Below are 14615 nucleotides of genomic sequence, written 5' to 3'. Positions count from 1 at the left end.
ATTACCCATACATACTCATCAGTTTATCAACATGGCAGGAGGCTGTAAATAAAGTTAGTCCTGTAGGGGGCTAATGTATGGATACATGTATACATCACAATTAATGTGAGATCCCACACACTGTATCATCTCATAGCAGGGTGGACAGTATTACAGATAACAGGTCATGTGGACTTATGGGGTGGCATTCAAGGATTGGGTAGGTTGGGCTGGAGAAAGAACAGTGATGAACATGAAGAGTTCTGTGTTGTCGCTTCCCAAACATTCAAATTATATATACATATACATATACTGTATATATATGTATCCCCCCGCCCCCCTCCTTTAGTTGTTTTTTGCAGCCATTCTATTTACTATTAGGTTTAAATGAACAGTATCTTTGTTTGCAATTTCTGTTTTTGTTATGTTTTTGTTTGTTTTGTTTTTTTCAGAAGAGACAAGACAATACACATACACACATTGAAAGAGAGAGAGGAATGAAAGAAAAGAAAATATGTAAAATGTAAAACTTTCAGAGAGAGAGAGAGAGAAAAGAAAGAAATAAACCAATGTAAAAGAAAGAAATGAATGAGCACCATTATGTTGAGAAATAAATGAATCAGAGGATGGAATTGACTGAAGTCTAGTTAAAGCTTTAACAAAGCGTTTTACTTATATCGCAAGCAAAGTAGTGACTTAAAAGTGGCTGTGGATTCTAGCCAGATAAACGATGTTGTGGTGACGATGGTGCCATGGCAGGTAGGTGGGTAGGTAGGTGGGGGGGTGGATAATGACAACAACACTAATGATACACACCAATAGAAACAGAGTGAGTCAGCCTCTGGCCCTGACATGGCCCTGTCCTGCTGAAGCGTTGAGGGATGTGTTGTTTTTTTTGTGGATGTCCATCCCCCTCCCTCCCCAACCCACCATCGCTCAGGACAACGCAGCGAGAGCAGACCTGTGCGTGTGTGTGACGAGTGTGGGTGAGGTCAGGAAGGGTGGGGGTGGGCCGGTTCTTCAGGGAGGGCGACAGACCGGGGTGGTGGGTTCGAGGGTGAAGGGCGGGGTGGTGGTGTCAGGGGGTCAGACTGAGAGAGCTGGAGCAAGGGCAAAGGGAGGGAAAGTCGCAATGTTCTCAGGGAGTTGCGAGCAGAAGTCTCCAGCCATTGTCCACTCCCTCCTGTGCCTCCCTCGTCCTTCGCTCCCTCTTGTTAGCTTGCTGTAAGGGAGATTGGATGAAAATGTCATGTGTGTGTCCTCAGCCCTCTCTTCCACCCCCCCTCCCTCCCCAAGACCCCTTCTCTCCCCCCCCTCGACCCACGTTCAGCTCAGTTATAAGGAGGTCTCCACGCAGTAGAGATGGGCCAGGTGAGGGGCGGAGGGTTTCACCGGCCTGTCCCTGCCATGATGGGTATGGTGGTGTTGGTGGCGGTGGTGGTGATAGGGGCTCCGGTTGCTGGGGGTAACTGCGTTGGTGCTGTTTTTGTTGCCGTGGGTGACTGTTGAACTGATGCTGCTGCTGCTGCTGCTGCTGCTGTTGTTGTTGTTGTTTCGGTTGCACGGGGTCACCGGGAGGCTGTACTGGCGGTAGGGGCGGGTGGGGCGGACGCGGGCCGGGGGCTGGGGCTGGGTGGGAGGGGGCGGCGGCTTGCGGAGGGCCGGGTGCAGGTGCTGGTATCTGCTGAGCTCTGATTCGTCGTCCACGTCAGTGTCGTCGATCAGCGGGATGTTGTGGATGAGGTCGTTGATGAGGAACTCCGGGTGGGCCATGAAGTTGTGGATGGAGTTGCGGGATTCCGGTTTCTCCCGGCCCTCGTACAGCGAACTACGGAATGCTTTCACCACTCGCATCTGCCGAAAGGAAGGAAGACGAGGGACCACAAGAAAGAGAGAGGAGAAAGTCAGACATGAAAAAGACAAAAAAAGAGACATGGGAAACCCAGAGACAGACAGATTTGTGTCCTCCAGCAGACAAACAGAGTGACAGACAGACAGACAGACAGACAGACAGACACTCAGGGTCAGGTGGCGTCATTCAAAGTTTATACAAGACAACTTTTAATGGTCACATTGGCATTTCGGTTTATTTTATATAAAAATGTCTTTGACTGAGAGCCGCTCTGGAGGCAGAAAATGATCTTATTGGCAGGATCAAACCATGATGGGTGGGACCAGAGCGCAACAGTCAACTTTTGCTCTTTTGCCGAGAGTTAGATGAGAAGATTGATACCACTCTCATGTCTGTACGCTAAACATGAAGCTATAGCCACCTGTCGTTTAGCTTAGCTTCGCACAAAGACTGGAAGCAGGGGGGAACAGCTAGTCTGGCTCTGTCTGTCTACCAGCACCTCTAAAGCTCACCAATTAACATGTTATATCTCATTTGTTTAGGTTTTACAGACGTTACAGATGTGTTCGACAATTCCAATAATTTTTCAAATTTGACCTTCACAACCAAATATGCGCCTCTCTATGACGGCCAGCTTTTCACTCCACCTTCCAGTGTAGCTTTTTGGATCAGGTATAAACACTTCTGCGTTCCCTCATGGTCAAACAACACGTCGAACGAATTACTTATTTTTGAGCATAACCAGACCCTTAGAGGACTTGGCAGGTGGATTCTGTTGCCTTTGGACAAGGCCCGGTTAGCTGTTTCACCCTGCTTCCAGTCCATATGCTAAAGCTAAGCTAACTGGCTAACATATATCCCTCCACATGAAAGCATATTGTGTATTTCTCAAATAGTCAAACTGTTTCTTTAAGTAACTGGCAAATGTAAATGCCAAAGAGGGAAAGTTCTGAAACAAATAACATAAAGAGTGTACTCTTCATCATAAGGATTGTCATGTGAAAAGGTTAACAAGTGGTCATGTTTAGGCAACTTTGGACAAGATTTGAGCTAAATTTATCTGTTAATGGATTAATAACAACATTCATGAATTTGTTCAAACAGGATGTCTTGGCATGAGTTTGGAACTATGGCCAAATTTAAAGGCAAGTGTATCCACAATCTCAACCTGCTACTGTACTGTTCAATTTCATGATGTTGTCTGTACTTCAGTAATGTCTCCTCTATGTTATTCTTTCGGGAGGGAATTGGGATTTGCCCTCAGTTATTTTGTACAGGAGTGCATGGCTCCATTTGAAGATATCAGGTCAGTTCTTAAACTTTGTAATTGTATTACTGTAACCTTGGTAACATAAATATCTTGACTAATTCAGCATCGACAGAGCGTCCACCTGATCCCGTGTGTCTCCCAACAGACAAAAGTGAAATAAAATTTTAAAAAAAGTTTTTCAAAATGAGTTGGCTAATGATACGTTTTTTGTCAGTTCTCACACACCAATCAGACCTCACAAGACAAGAGCATTCAAAAGCCACCATCACAAAGACCACAGGAGCTGCAGAAGCTTCACATCAGACACATGTGGCGTGTGTGTGTGTGTGTGTGTGTGTGTGTGTGTGTGTGTGTGTGTGTATGTGTGTGTGAGTGTGTTTTGGGGGGTGATACAGCATGTGTGGGGAAAACACTCGTACCTCAGCTCACTGGATCACATGCATGCACACACAGATGAAGGTGTTGTTAGGCACAGATGGAGAAGAAGCAGGAATGGTGAGTGTGTTAGTTTAATGTACAATAAAATAAGAAATTGGCAAGAACCTATAGCAGTGACCACACACACACACACACAAATATGCATGCAGCAGCAGTGTAACTGAGTGAACCAACAGTTGAGTTGTTTCCACATCATAGGTTGATGTCTGCATGCAACGGGCAGGTGTCAATCATGGGTGCTGTTTGTTAGAGAGATCTGGTTCATACACTCGAACACACTGACAGCCAGACAGTGAGTTAGTCTGTCAGCATCTCTATGCACACGCACACACACACACACACACACACACACGCACACACAAACACGCACACACGCGCACACACACACTCACACACACACACACACACACACACACACACACACACATGCAAATGTGCAAAATGTACTGCAGCCATGCAGCAGTGAGAGCAGAGTGATTGAAATGATGATGATGCTGATGATGAAGTTGCTGCAGGATAGAAAAAAACAAGTCTTGCAAAACAGAAAGATGACATCACGGAGAATCAGCAGGTTAGAACAGCATGTGATTGGTTAGATTACTAGAAACAGAAGGTGATTGGTTCAAAGGCCGGAGCGAAGCTCGGGCGTCAGCCCTGTCACACATAGAGAGGCAGCCAGGTCATGCTGAATCAGATCTTTGTCACTTGCGCGCTCTCTTTCTGTCTCTCTCGCTCTCTCGCTCTCACACACACACACACACACACACACACACACACACACACACACACACACATCAGAGTGAGGTCTATGAGTGTACTTCAAGGTGCATTATGCAGTTTATGGTGTATGCGTGCGTAAACACATTCCTTTGCCATGGCAGTTGGTCCATGCACCCTTCCCCCAAGCCCAAACAGAGGAAAAGAAGCAGCATGAGCTCAAAAGAAACAGAGACAGTTCAGTGCAAATATACTGACAGGCACAGGCAGGCAGAGCCCTACATAGAGACAGTTTGGCCAAATGAGATCAACGGAGAAGAAGCTTTATGTCGACTGCAACACCAACCGGAGTCCAAACTGTGATTATGAGAGGTGGATGAATGGAGATCAGTGCTGCAGTTGGCCAAACTAGGAGGAGTCTCTATATATGACTCTGGCATATATGATAGACTGACAGACAGACAGACAGACAGACAGACGTACAGACAGACGGTCAAGCAGTAGGTTCAGTGCTTATCTGTTTTTCCAAAGAGCCTGTCAGACAGTAGAAAAACACCTCATGCAGACTGAGAAGGTTTCAGAATGTTACTCTCTCACTTCGTCAGCGCTTGATTTGTTTTCATTTTGTCTCCATGGAAAGAGTAAACTTTCGAGTATATGACGCCCACAGTGTGACCAGAGAGGCCTGGAGGTCAGGGCACTGCTGTGTTACTTATTTCTCTCACCCACTTTCTTTTTCTCTCTCCCTCTCTCCCTGTCGGCTCTTTCAGCAGTGCTTGATGGAAAAACGATGATGGTTAAAGTACGAGAAGGAAATAGGCGCTGGAAGGTAGAGAGGCTGCTGTGTGCAAAACAACTGCTGATGGGAAGAAACTGCAACATAAATACAAGGAGAAGCTGTGAGGTACATGACTGGTTAATGGCTCATATTTCCCACCGTGTGGCCTGACTCTGAGCAGCCCCCCCCCCCCTCAGATATGTGATGACTGAGCTCTAATCCATAGCAACACCTCAGCAACACCTTCCTCAATTCAATGCACATTCTCTCCATGTCTCCTGCTCATATCCCACTTAAGGAGCAAAAAGTGAGGGCGGAGGCTGAAACCTTCTTTTTTGAATATGAAAGAACTTAAGCAAAGAATTGAGGAGCTGAGGATGGATTTGAGATTCGGCTTATACATCCTATTCCCCATTATCTTTCCTTACCAAAGTTATAAAGTTATTCATCTCTTTTCTCAACTTAACTGTAATTGCAGGTGGATGAAACTAGTCCAGTCTGAAATGAAAACAAACTGGATCCATAGATCAGTTCTAAAGATCCAGAGGGATCATTAAGGTCCAGCACAGCTCAGGCGGATGAAAACATGAGAGACACAGAGACTTATCTACTTATATCATTTTGATATCTGTTTAATATTTTAGATGTTTCTTTGCGATATCCCCGGACTCTTTTCTGACCCAGTGATAATAGATTTGGTTGTAATCGTCAGGGAGGTGATGGTGTCGACGTCAGAACTTACGCACATCATACTGCAACAGGGCAAAGTGCCAAGTCTGAGGGCTGAGGCTGCTTTGCAGAGAACTCTGGGTAGTGGAGTAATTTAATGACCCTGAAACTAACTTTGGACGAGCAGCAGTAAAGGGGGAGCGGTCTTGATAATACGTAGGCAATCATTTGTGGTGTGTGTTTGTTGCTTGGGGATTCACATATCAGACCAAATCAGCAGATTTTAGGCAATCATAGGAAAGCACTTAAAGGGCAAGGCTGGCAATATTCTGTATTTGTGGTATTGTCACCAAATCCCGCAAAAAGACCAAAACCAACGTGTTAATACACCTCTCAATCTTTTCTGACTTCCCTGCCCTCACTCTGGCAGTCAGCCCCAAGCTCATTGGTTCCTACTGAAGATGTAAATCTTTAAAAAATGGTCATAAATGTAAAGCAAAGGCTAAGGTTGTCCTAAAACAGCGGTTTTAGCAAATGTTACTCAAACAGGGGGAAACTAAGCATTTCTTCGTGACTAATTTCAGTCATGGATTTGGTGCTCTAGTGAGTATTTGGGGCAGCAGCACGGTGTATGTGGGATTGAGACCAAATAAAGTGTGTGTGTTTGTGTTAATGAAGGAACATGTCACCCAGTGCAGCAGTGTGACTCACTGATGTGTTTCTAGCTAGCGGCACGGCAACTTCTCTAATATGACTAAATACCTGCACAGCTAATGACATTCCCATCAGCCTCAGCTGTACTTTGTGCTAACATGCTAAACTAAGACGGTGAACATGGTAAACATTAAACCTGCTAAACATATATATATATATATATATATATATATATATATATACACTTGATAGTGGGATACATTCATTCTTGGTTTTGATATGTTCATGGGATTTGTTGACAATAAGAAAACTATAGAATATTACCAGACATATCCTTTCAGTAAAATCAAGTCTGATATACTTTTTTGTGTTCTACTTTTTGCATAAACCCCATCCTGAACACTAAAGCAAACGGGAACACTTGTACATTTTATTTGACCCATGATTCAGAGAAGCAAACCTGGGTCACATTAAACTCAAAGTTAATGCTTGCTCCTTCACATTCCCTCCTTGTCCAAATCCATTTGGTTTGTCATCAGGAACTGAACCACAAGAGGATGACTTCAAAATGCAAGTATGTGTCATACTGCTGTTGAGTAACAGCTTTGGACACAACCAGCTCTTTGAATTAAGGGAAAAGAATTGAAAAAGCAAGCAATGAGCTAGCAGTGGTGGGACCTGAACCCTAGCTCCATACTTGGACTTTACATTCCTCCTTCCACACCTTTGTCATATTTCCTGTCTTTTCTATCAGGCAGTTAGTGTCCAGCTCTGAACAGTAATATAATACGTTTTATTGCATATTATATTGATGTTGTAAAGTGATGGAGAGAAGGATGTGTTTCCAAAGTAGTTAAAGAAAGCCCAGGTAACTCCTAGTGTCTGTGCAGAATGATCACAACAACAAGGCGTCAGCAGCGCCAACTTGGGCCTCTCTGTCTCTACACCTACAGGTGATGGAGCACCGTGAGGAGGAAGGCAGCGTGGAATGGAAGGGGGGAAGGATGGAGGGAAAGGGAGCAAGGAAGGTAAGGAGAAGCAACTGAGAAGACGGATGAAGACAATCAAATGAAGAGACAGCACAACCACACGCATGCGCGCACACCCACTCTTACACAAGCATACGAGGTGCACACACTCGCACACTGACAGAGAAACACACAGAAGTCAAATTACGGCTCTCGGATATGTCAGCAAATGCACACACGTAAACACACTTGCAAACAGACACGCGCGGAACTGACATACAAAGAAATCAAGAGAAAACATGAGGGGTGGACGCTACTCTAGTGAGGAGATGGGAGGATGACAAAAAGGGATGAGGTAAAGGACAAAGTAAGTTACAAAAAAAAGAGAAACAAATGAAGAGAAACCTACTAAAGAAATCTTATCAGTATGCTACACAAGAGCCTGTATTTAGATCTGGTAAAATCTAAATACCTCTACAAAAGAACAACTCTACTTATGAAGAACAATAAGAAGACATTTCACAGAATACATCTGCAAACAGGGAACCTGTAATATCTCATAAATATAGAAGAAAGAGGAGAGAACTGTGATGGAGAGAGAGGGGAAAAAACAGACCGGACAGAGAGAAAAAATCAGGACTTTTTGGAGACATCAGGGGGGCCAAACTTGTGACGTCGGAGCTGGAAATACTGTTACAGAAATAACCAGTTGACAACAATTGCAGCACTGGACAAAAGTGAGAGGAGCACAAGAAGGAGAAAAATAAGCAAGAGCGATAGAGGAAGAGGGAACTTTTTTTTACTGTAGTCTTGGAAACAGCAGTGTGTTATGGGGCTTTTATACTCGAAGGTTTACAGTTTAGAGAATTGCAGAAGCCATATGAAAGCCATTTGGTAATGAGTATGAATTCTATGGCAGTGAAATCTCATCGTAGCATTTTCTACAGTAAGATAGGAGTCACAAAATTGTTACAGCAACACTATATTCTTGGGTTTTTAGAGAAAAGAATTGACACCACTCCTTTACATGGGAGATGTTTACAGCAGAGGTCAACCACAGTAACCACGCTTGACCTCATTCACAGACAGGAAATAACACATGATGCAGGAGGAGCTGCCATTTGCTCTCTGAACTTTTGCGCCCTTTCCTTGTCGGAGTAAATCAAACTGTTTTCCGTTCCCTAAATTTCTTCTTTTCGTTCTTTTAAACATGAGTCACGTTCTTTCTTTGTAAACAATGCTGCTCCATTTCTGTCAGGACACCTCAGGACAGAGAGAGAACAGTGAGCCGCCTCCCGCACCCACCAACACTCAACAACAAAACAAGACTCTGGACTGGGACCGGGACTGGGTTTGGACCAGACCAGATTAGACCAGAACTACACAGCCGGTCAGGACTGGGTGCTGTTTGAGAGGGAGAATAAGAGAAAAGAATAGAGGAGACATTGCACACACACGAGCAGCGAGCGAGCCGGAGGGGACACAACCATTGAGAGTAAAAATACTGCAGTCCACGTGCCGTGCAGCAGTGTGTGTGTTTGTGTCTACGAATGAGTGTGAGAGAGAGAGAAAGTGACTGCAAGTGTGTATGCAGGTATACGTGTGTGTGTGTGTGTGTGTGTGTGTGTGTTTATGTGTGTACATGCGTTCGGCGGACTCACTCCCGGGGGCTGGGCTGGTATTGGCTGTTGCGGTGGAGAGAGCTACGTGAGAGGGGGTAGAGATAGTGTTTACGTCGTGGAGCTGACTGAGCACGGAGGAGCGCCGTCTCACCGCTCCCTGAAACGAACCGCTTCGCTTGAACGTGCTCACTACCTCCATCTGCAGGACAGAGACAAAACAGCAGCACTCAGTGAGGGCAGGAGAGGCCAGTCTGAGTGTGTGTGTGCATGTGTGAGTGTGTGTGGTCCCTTTAAAAGACTTCCTGTCACAGCAGAAATGATAGAAACAGCATATGAATTCCCTTTTATGGCAAATGTGCAATCAGTGGTACGCATCACAACTGCTTTCTGGATACTACTGACAAACAAGAATTATAAATGACGACTGTGTGTGTATATGAGGTTGTGTGTGTGCTTGTTGTCTGCACACTCAGACCAAACCCTCTCAATGAAAAACTGACCACTTTACGCAAAGACAGGCACTTAAGCAGAGAGTCTGGACGGGCTCTCTAACACCGCTTAGGAGGCTGATTGTTGTTCATGTTGATGCTGTTTTGGTGTCTTAACGTCCATCCTCGCACAAAGCAGTGCAAGATTCAATCAATTAAAGTAATCAAGCAAGCCAACAGTCTGTCTACTTAGCATTAGTACACATTGTGTAAACACTCATACACACAAGTGCCGCTGCAGCGACACACACACACACACACAACCACAGCATTTATCCGTCTCTTGTGATGTTTTATAAAATACCACTTTCAAGTCAAAGCCATTTTATGAGGTTTTGAGCAGGACAGAAAAGTGAGCTGTGTTGGAGAGAAAAAAGTGGAATGAAAGTTTGGCACAAGTCAGAACAACAACACTGACAGGATGAGAGAAGAACAAATCAGATACAGTGTTTAAACTTAACTAAAATTGTACATCTGTCAAAGAAGAGTCAGTGAGGAGCTCTTTCTTTCTTTCCAAAAGTCTCTCATGTTAGTGTGTAAAGGCCATGATACTGGCAGTTTATTTAGGCTGTGTTATTATACAATTCAGGAACAATACCCCCAGTATAATTTGCATTTCATCATAAAGCACTTGGGTTAAAAAAGTGCAAACATTAGGCATATGTTCTTTGTGATTCTTAATAATATTGTCTTTGGTTTTCACGTATCCTGTTTCAATCATTCCCCATCTATCTGTAATTCACCATAAACAAACTGCGTGTGTGTCATGACCACGTGCAGCTTCTGGTTGAGGTGTTGTGCTGTCTGGATATCTGTGTGTGTGCATTCCTGTGAAAGAGGTTTTGTTATGGTTCGTTTTCGGTGGTCCGGTTGAACAGTACCTGGGTTTGGATGCGGTTGAGGCCTCTGAACCACAGGATCTGTCCGCGGCGCAGCTCTCTCTCAGCGCAGTCAATCTCCTCCTCATCCTCAGCCATCTCCTCCCCTTCCTCCTCCCCGGGCTCCAGGCCCAGTCCCGCCTCCTTCAGGCATGGCAGCCGCTCTGTCGGCACCGTGGCGATCACCTGGAAGCCAGGTATGTTACGATGTGACCTGAAGAGGCTAGTGTGGCGTTTTACTGAGCAGCTGTGAGCTTTTCCAACCCTCTTACACTCATGATGGTTCAGAAAACACCAGATTGTTTCAACTGTTAATTTCAGCGCAGAATAGAATAGATCTAGAGGTGTTATCTAAGTCAGTGTGAAAATGTTTCCTTAGCCTCACCTCAGATAAAACTCTAGGTAAACCAGGCCTCCCAGCCTACACTTGCTCAGTGTGGTTTGACTCAGCACGCTGAAGAGCTGCTTACCTGCCCCCAAAGCAGCTCTCCAACTCCTACGAACAGACACCAGAGCCACTGCTCCATGTTGAGAGGGGCACAGCTGAAGGGCTTCCCTCCCCACTGCACAATCACGATCTGCAGCAGAAACACAGGGATGGACATCATCATCATCATCGTCACACATAGAAACACAGTGCGGAGGGAGAAACCAGCACTGCACCATCTATCTCTGCTGCACCCACCACAGTCTGGACTGTAAAATAAAAACACAATAACACCAGGATGTGTCAACAGTCAACACCTCCATCTTCTAGTCTGTCACGATTTCAAGTAGGAAATACAAGGTGGCATTATCACTGTAACCCCTGCTGCATCCAAGAACAATAAAACCAAGATGTGTGATAACACATGCAGACATTTTGTATTTTGAGCATTGTATTTAATTATTCATGACGTTTAGCTAACCCTTAATGGCTATTAAGATCATAAACCGTCCTTTCACAATCTGACTGGGCTAACATCAGGCCACGGAAACATATCTGTGTGTATATTTACTAGGAACACTGTAGGAGGACATTATGTTCTCTGGGCCGGTGTGTATAAAGATTATAAAGAGTAAAATCTTGGTCTTAAATGCTTCAATATTCTAAGTATGGGGTCATTTTAATCTTATGTTGCTAAGTGTTACGATATGGTCTTGGCTCCCGAATTATTTAAAGGAACAGTTCAACATTTTGAGAAATATGCTTATTCGGTTTCGTGCTGAAAGTTTGATGAAAAGATCGATACCACTTTCCTGTCTGTCTGTTACATATGAATTACATATGAAATGTGGTTTTACAGGGAGTTAAATGCTATTTCTCTATGGGGACATGGACAAACATGTCAACATACTTAGTCAGTAATGTCAGTTACACAGCAATATCTACGCAAAGTTGGCTACAATAGCTAACATTAGCCGCCATGCACTAGTAGTCACACCAGACCTAGCAGCAAAACACGAGTGTATTGAATTGAATGCAAGAGTGTGTTTTATTGTTTATTATTATGAATTCGACTTTTCATTTGTAAGAGAAAGATTTTGTTACAATGTGTTCTTACTTGCTTTATAAAGTTACCAAGTCACACATAAACCACATCCATATCAATTATAAAAAGTGTAAGTAAATATAATAATCCTGGTGAGTTTGAAAGAGCAACAATGAAAAACAAAACAAATGAGAAAATTAAACTAATTCTAAATATAGAAACTTGAATTGTGGGTAATGCAGGCCCCAGGTTTTGACAAGAACGAAGAATGCGTGGAATAAAAAAGATGATATCTCTGGTTCTGTTGCATCAATTTGGACCCTTTTTTTTTTACTGTCCATTGTGAGTCAGACAGTTTTACAGGAGTGCAAAGAGTCACACACAGACTTTGATCAAAGTTACTTTTAGCTTCTTTATATAAAGTTTCTAAGTCCTACGTTTTACTGAGAACTTTTAGACTCATAAGTAAACGTTTAGGGTCATTCTCAATATAATTCATACTAATCCAATCTATTTAACAGGAAATACAGCACACATTGTGTGTGGTGTTACTGTAATGCCTGAAAGCGAATTAGATGCAGTCTGACCTCAGCCACATTAATCATAACAATCACTCCACTCCAGCTCATGTCACTGTGTAAAAATGACACATTAAGTGAATTTATAGAACTAGTCTGTATTAGTAATGGTTCCAACATGATAAACGCAGCCCTGCGGCTCATTTCCAATCTGTCTCTTTAAATTTGGACCACAGTAACACCGTGCTCCTATAGGTCTGCTTGCCTCAGTGGATGTAGCGACAGCATTTTAAATAGCAACATGATCATTTACACCCCGAACAAGGCTTATCAGAGTGACACTATCATCTTGACACCAAACCGCACTGTCATAAATCTCACTGGGAGTACGATACAGTGTCTCACATACAGTAATAATATCTTTCTGCAGGGAGGAGGGATCCATCGTTCTTACTTATCTCTCTCTTTCACCTCTCTCAAGCTGCCTCCAGTCTTCAGCTCTCTCTCTCATCTCTTCTTTTCCAAATCCCTCTGAACTGTCTCTTCGTCGCTTTCACACTCCAAATCACTGCCATCCCCCTCCAGCTCTCTCTCTTCTCTTGTTTCTCCCCAGAGTACCACCGACAACTGAAGAGCTTTGGAAAGTATCCCTCTTCTTCTCTCTCCACCTCTCACTCTGTCTTTGTTTGCTTGTCTGTGTTTTTGTGTACTCACAATTCCCTGCTCAGTGCATCTCCTCTGTATTCACTGTGAGCCGGTTCAACAAACAGTCCTCCTGTGGTTGGTCGAGTTTGAAATCTTAAATCTAGACTTGTGTTATGGGACAGAATCAGGTTTTTTTTTATTAACAAGCTGTCAAGGCCTGAAAATGATCACATTCACTTTCTATACTTTTACAGACAAAGAAGGTGACCAAGTCAGTATTGCTTTAGAAATACAGTATAGTCACCCAACAACCACAATTTTTTCCCTCCTCTCTACGTCTTCTTTCTCTGCACTTTTCTCCTCACAATTTGCTTTTCCAACTAACCTTGCACTTTTTAAATTATGAACCTGTGCCAAACCACTGAGATGTCCATTTCCAGTAAAAGGGCACTTTCAACGATCTGCATAGATTTGTTTCCATTAAAGTGAAATAAAATAGATGTATAATAGATTTTAATTTAATGTCAAAAACCTGAGAAAAGCATTTTAACATACACATGAAACCTTTTTTAAAGATAAACAAATAAGAAAATGAACTATTGGTCATATAAAAATAACAAAAAGTTATGTAATTATGCAGTTTAGTCTTTGTTCTGTTTTCTTTTGGTGCAACAGCGCAACTTCTCTTCCTCCGCCACTTCTTCCTGAGGATTTCCACAAATCACTGCTGACTTATATTCAAGCACAAGAAAATGGAGTATTTCCTACACACTTCATTCTGGGCAGAAGTTGCAGCACCCCAGTGATCAGACTGAAGTTCATCCACAACTGCTATTATGCTTAAATGTTTTTTTTTTGAATGATTATTCATTTACCTATTGGGTCACTGTACATGCACTCCCTGGCCACTTCATTAGGTTCACTCATGCAATCTAATGCAATCCAGTACAACAGCTCTGCCCAAATTCTTCCTTTACGAAGCTTATAATGATCAGTTTTGTTAAAAGTATTTGCTTATTCAACTATATGTTTACAATTGAGGTTGTAGTTGTTGGTGGTGTTGAACTGGACCGCATTGTTTTGAAATGGGTTTCTAATATTCTTCTGTTTGTAAATGGAGTGGGCAGTTCAGTTCAACACCACAGCAAACTACAACGTCAATAATAAACATATAGTTAAATTAACAATTTAAACTGAACATTATTAGAAAGGTAGAATTTGTTTTGGATTGCATTCGTATTACATATATACAATATGCAGAGGAATAACATTAGATCTATCTTACAGACATTTTAAAATTACAAAAGATTGTTTACTATAGAAATATTCAGATTGGGTAAAATAAATAGTGAGCAATGTTAAAATAAATGTACCATTAATGGACTTCAACTGATTGATAAAGCATGTTTCTTAAAGCATTATTACAGGGGTAAGCATTTACATCATTCTGTTCAGTCAGCCCTCTGAATCTAAACTACATAAAAACACCATAAACATGCCAAGAGCCATTTTGTTACCCTTAAAGTCACCATCTCAAAAAAAACAATGGTCTGGTTTTTGAGCCTAACTAACTTCATGCCCAGTTAGGTTGAGTTAAGTACAACTAATTACTAATTTGAGATACCACAACTCACACAACAATGTTCTCTACCAAACAGTAGAGAAAA

The 14615-nt window shown here is 42.9% G+C and overlaps 1 protein-coding gene across 1 annotated transcript in view; it reads right to left on the bottom strand.

The window, feature by feature from the left end:
- Positions 1–1314: 1314 nt before the first annotated feature.
- Positions 1315–14615, bottom strand: part of atp2b3b (ATPase plasma membrane Ca2+ transporting 3b) — a 37591-nt gene continuing 24290 nt past the window's right edge. The window contains exons 22-24 of the mRNA XM_070910314.1: positions 10784–10891; positions 10317–10499; positions 1315–1833 (exon numbers count right to left, since the gene is read on the bottom strand). Coding sequence (XP_070766415.1) covers positions 1315–1833; positions 10317–10499; positions 10784–10891 — 810 coding nt within the window. The remainder of the gene's footprint in view (positions 1834–10316; positions 10500–10783; positions 10892–14615) is intronic.

This window comes from Enoplosus armatus, chromosome 8 (genome assembly GCF_043641665.1).
Source record: "Enoplosus armatus isolate fEnoArm2 chromosome 8, fEnoArm2.hap1, whole genome shotgun sequence".
Lineage (NCBI taxonomy): Eukaryota > Metazoa > Chordata > Actinopteri > Centrarchiformes > Enoplosidae > Enoplosus > Enoplosus armatus.
Note: the sequence above shows the minus strand (reverse complement) of the source record. Positions and strands in the feature narration are given on the sequence as shown.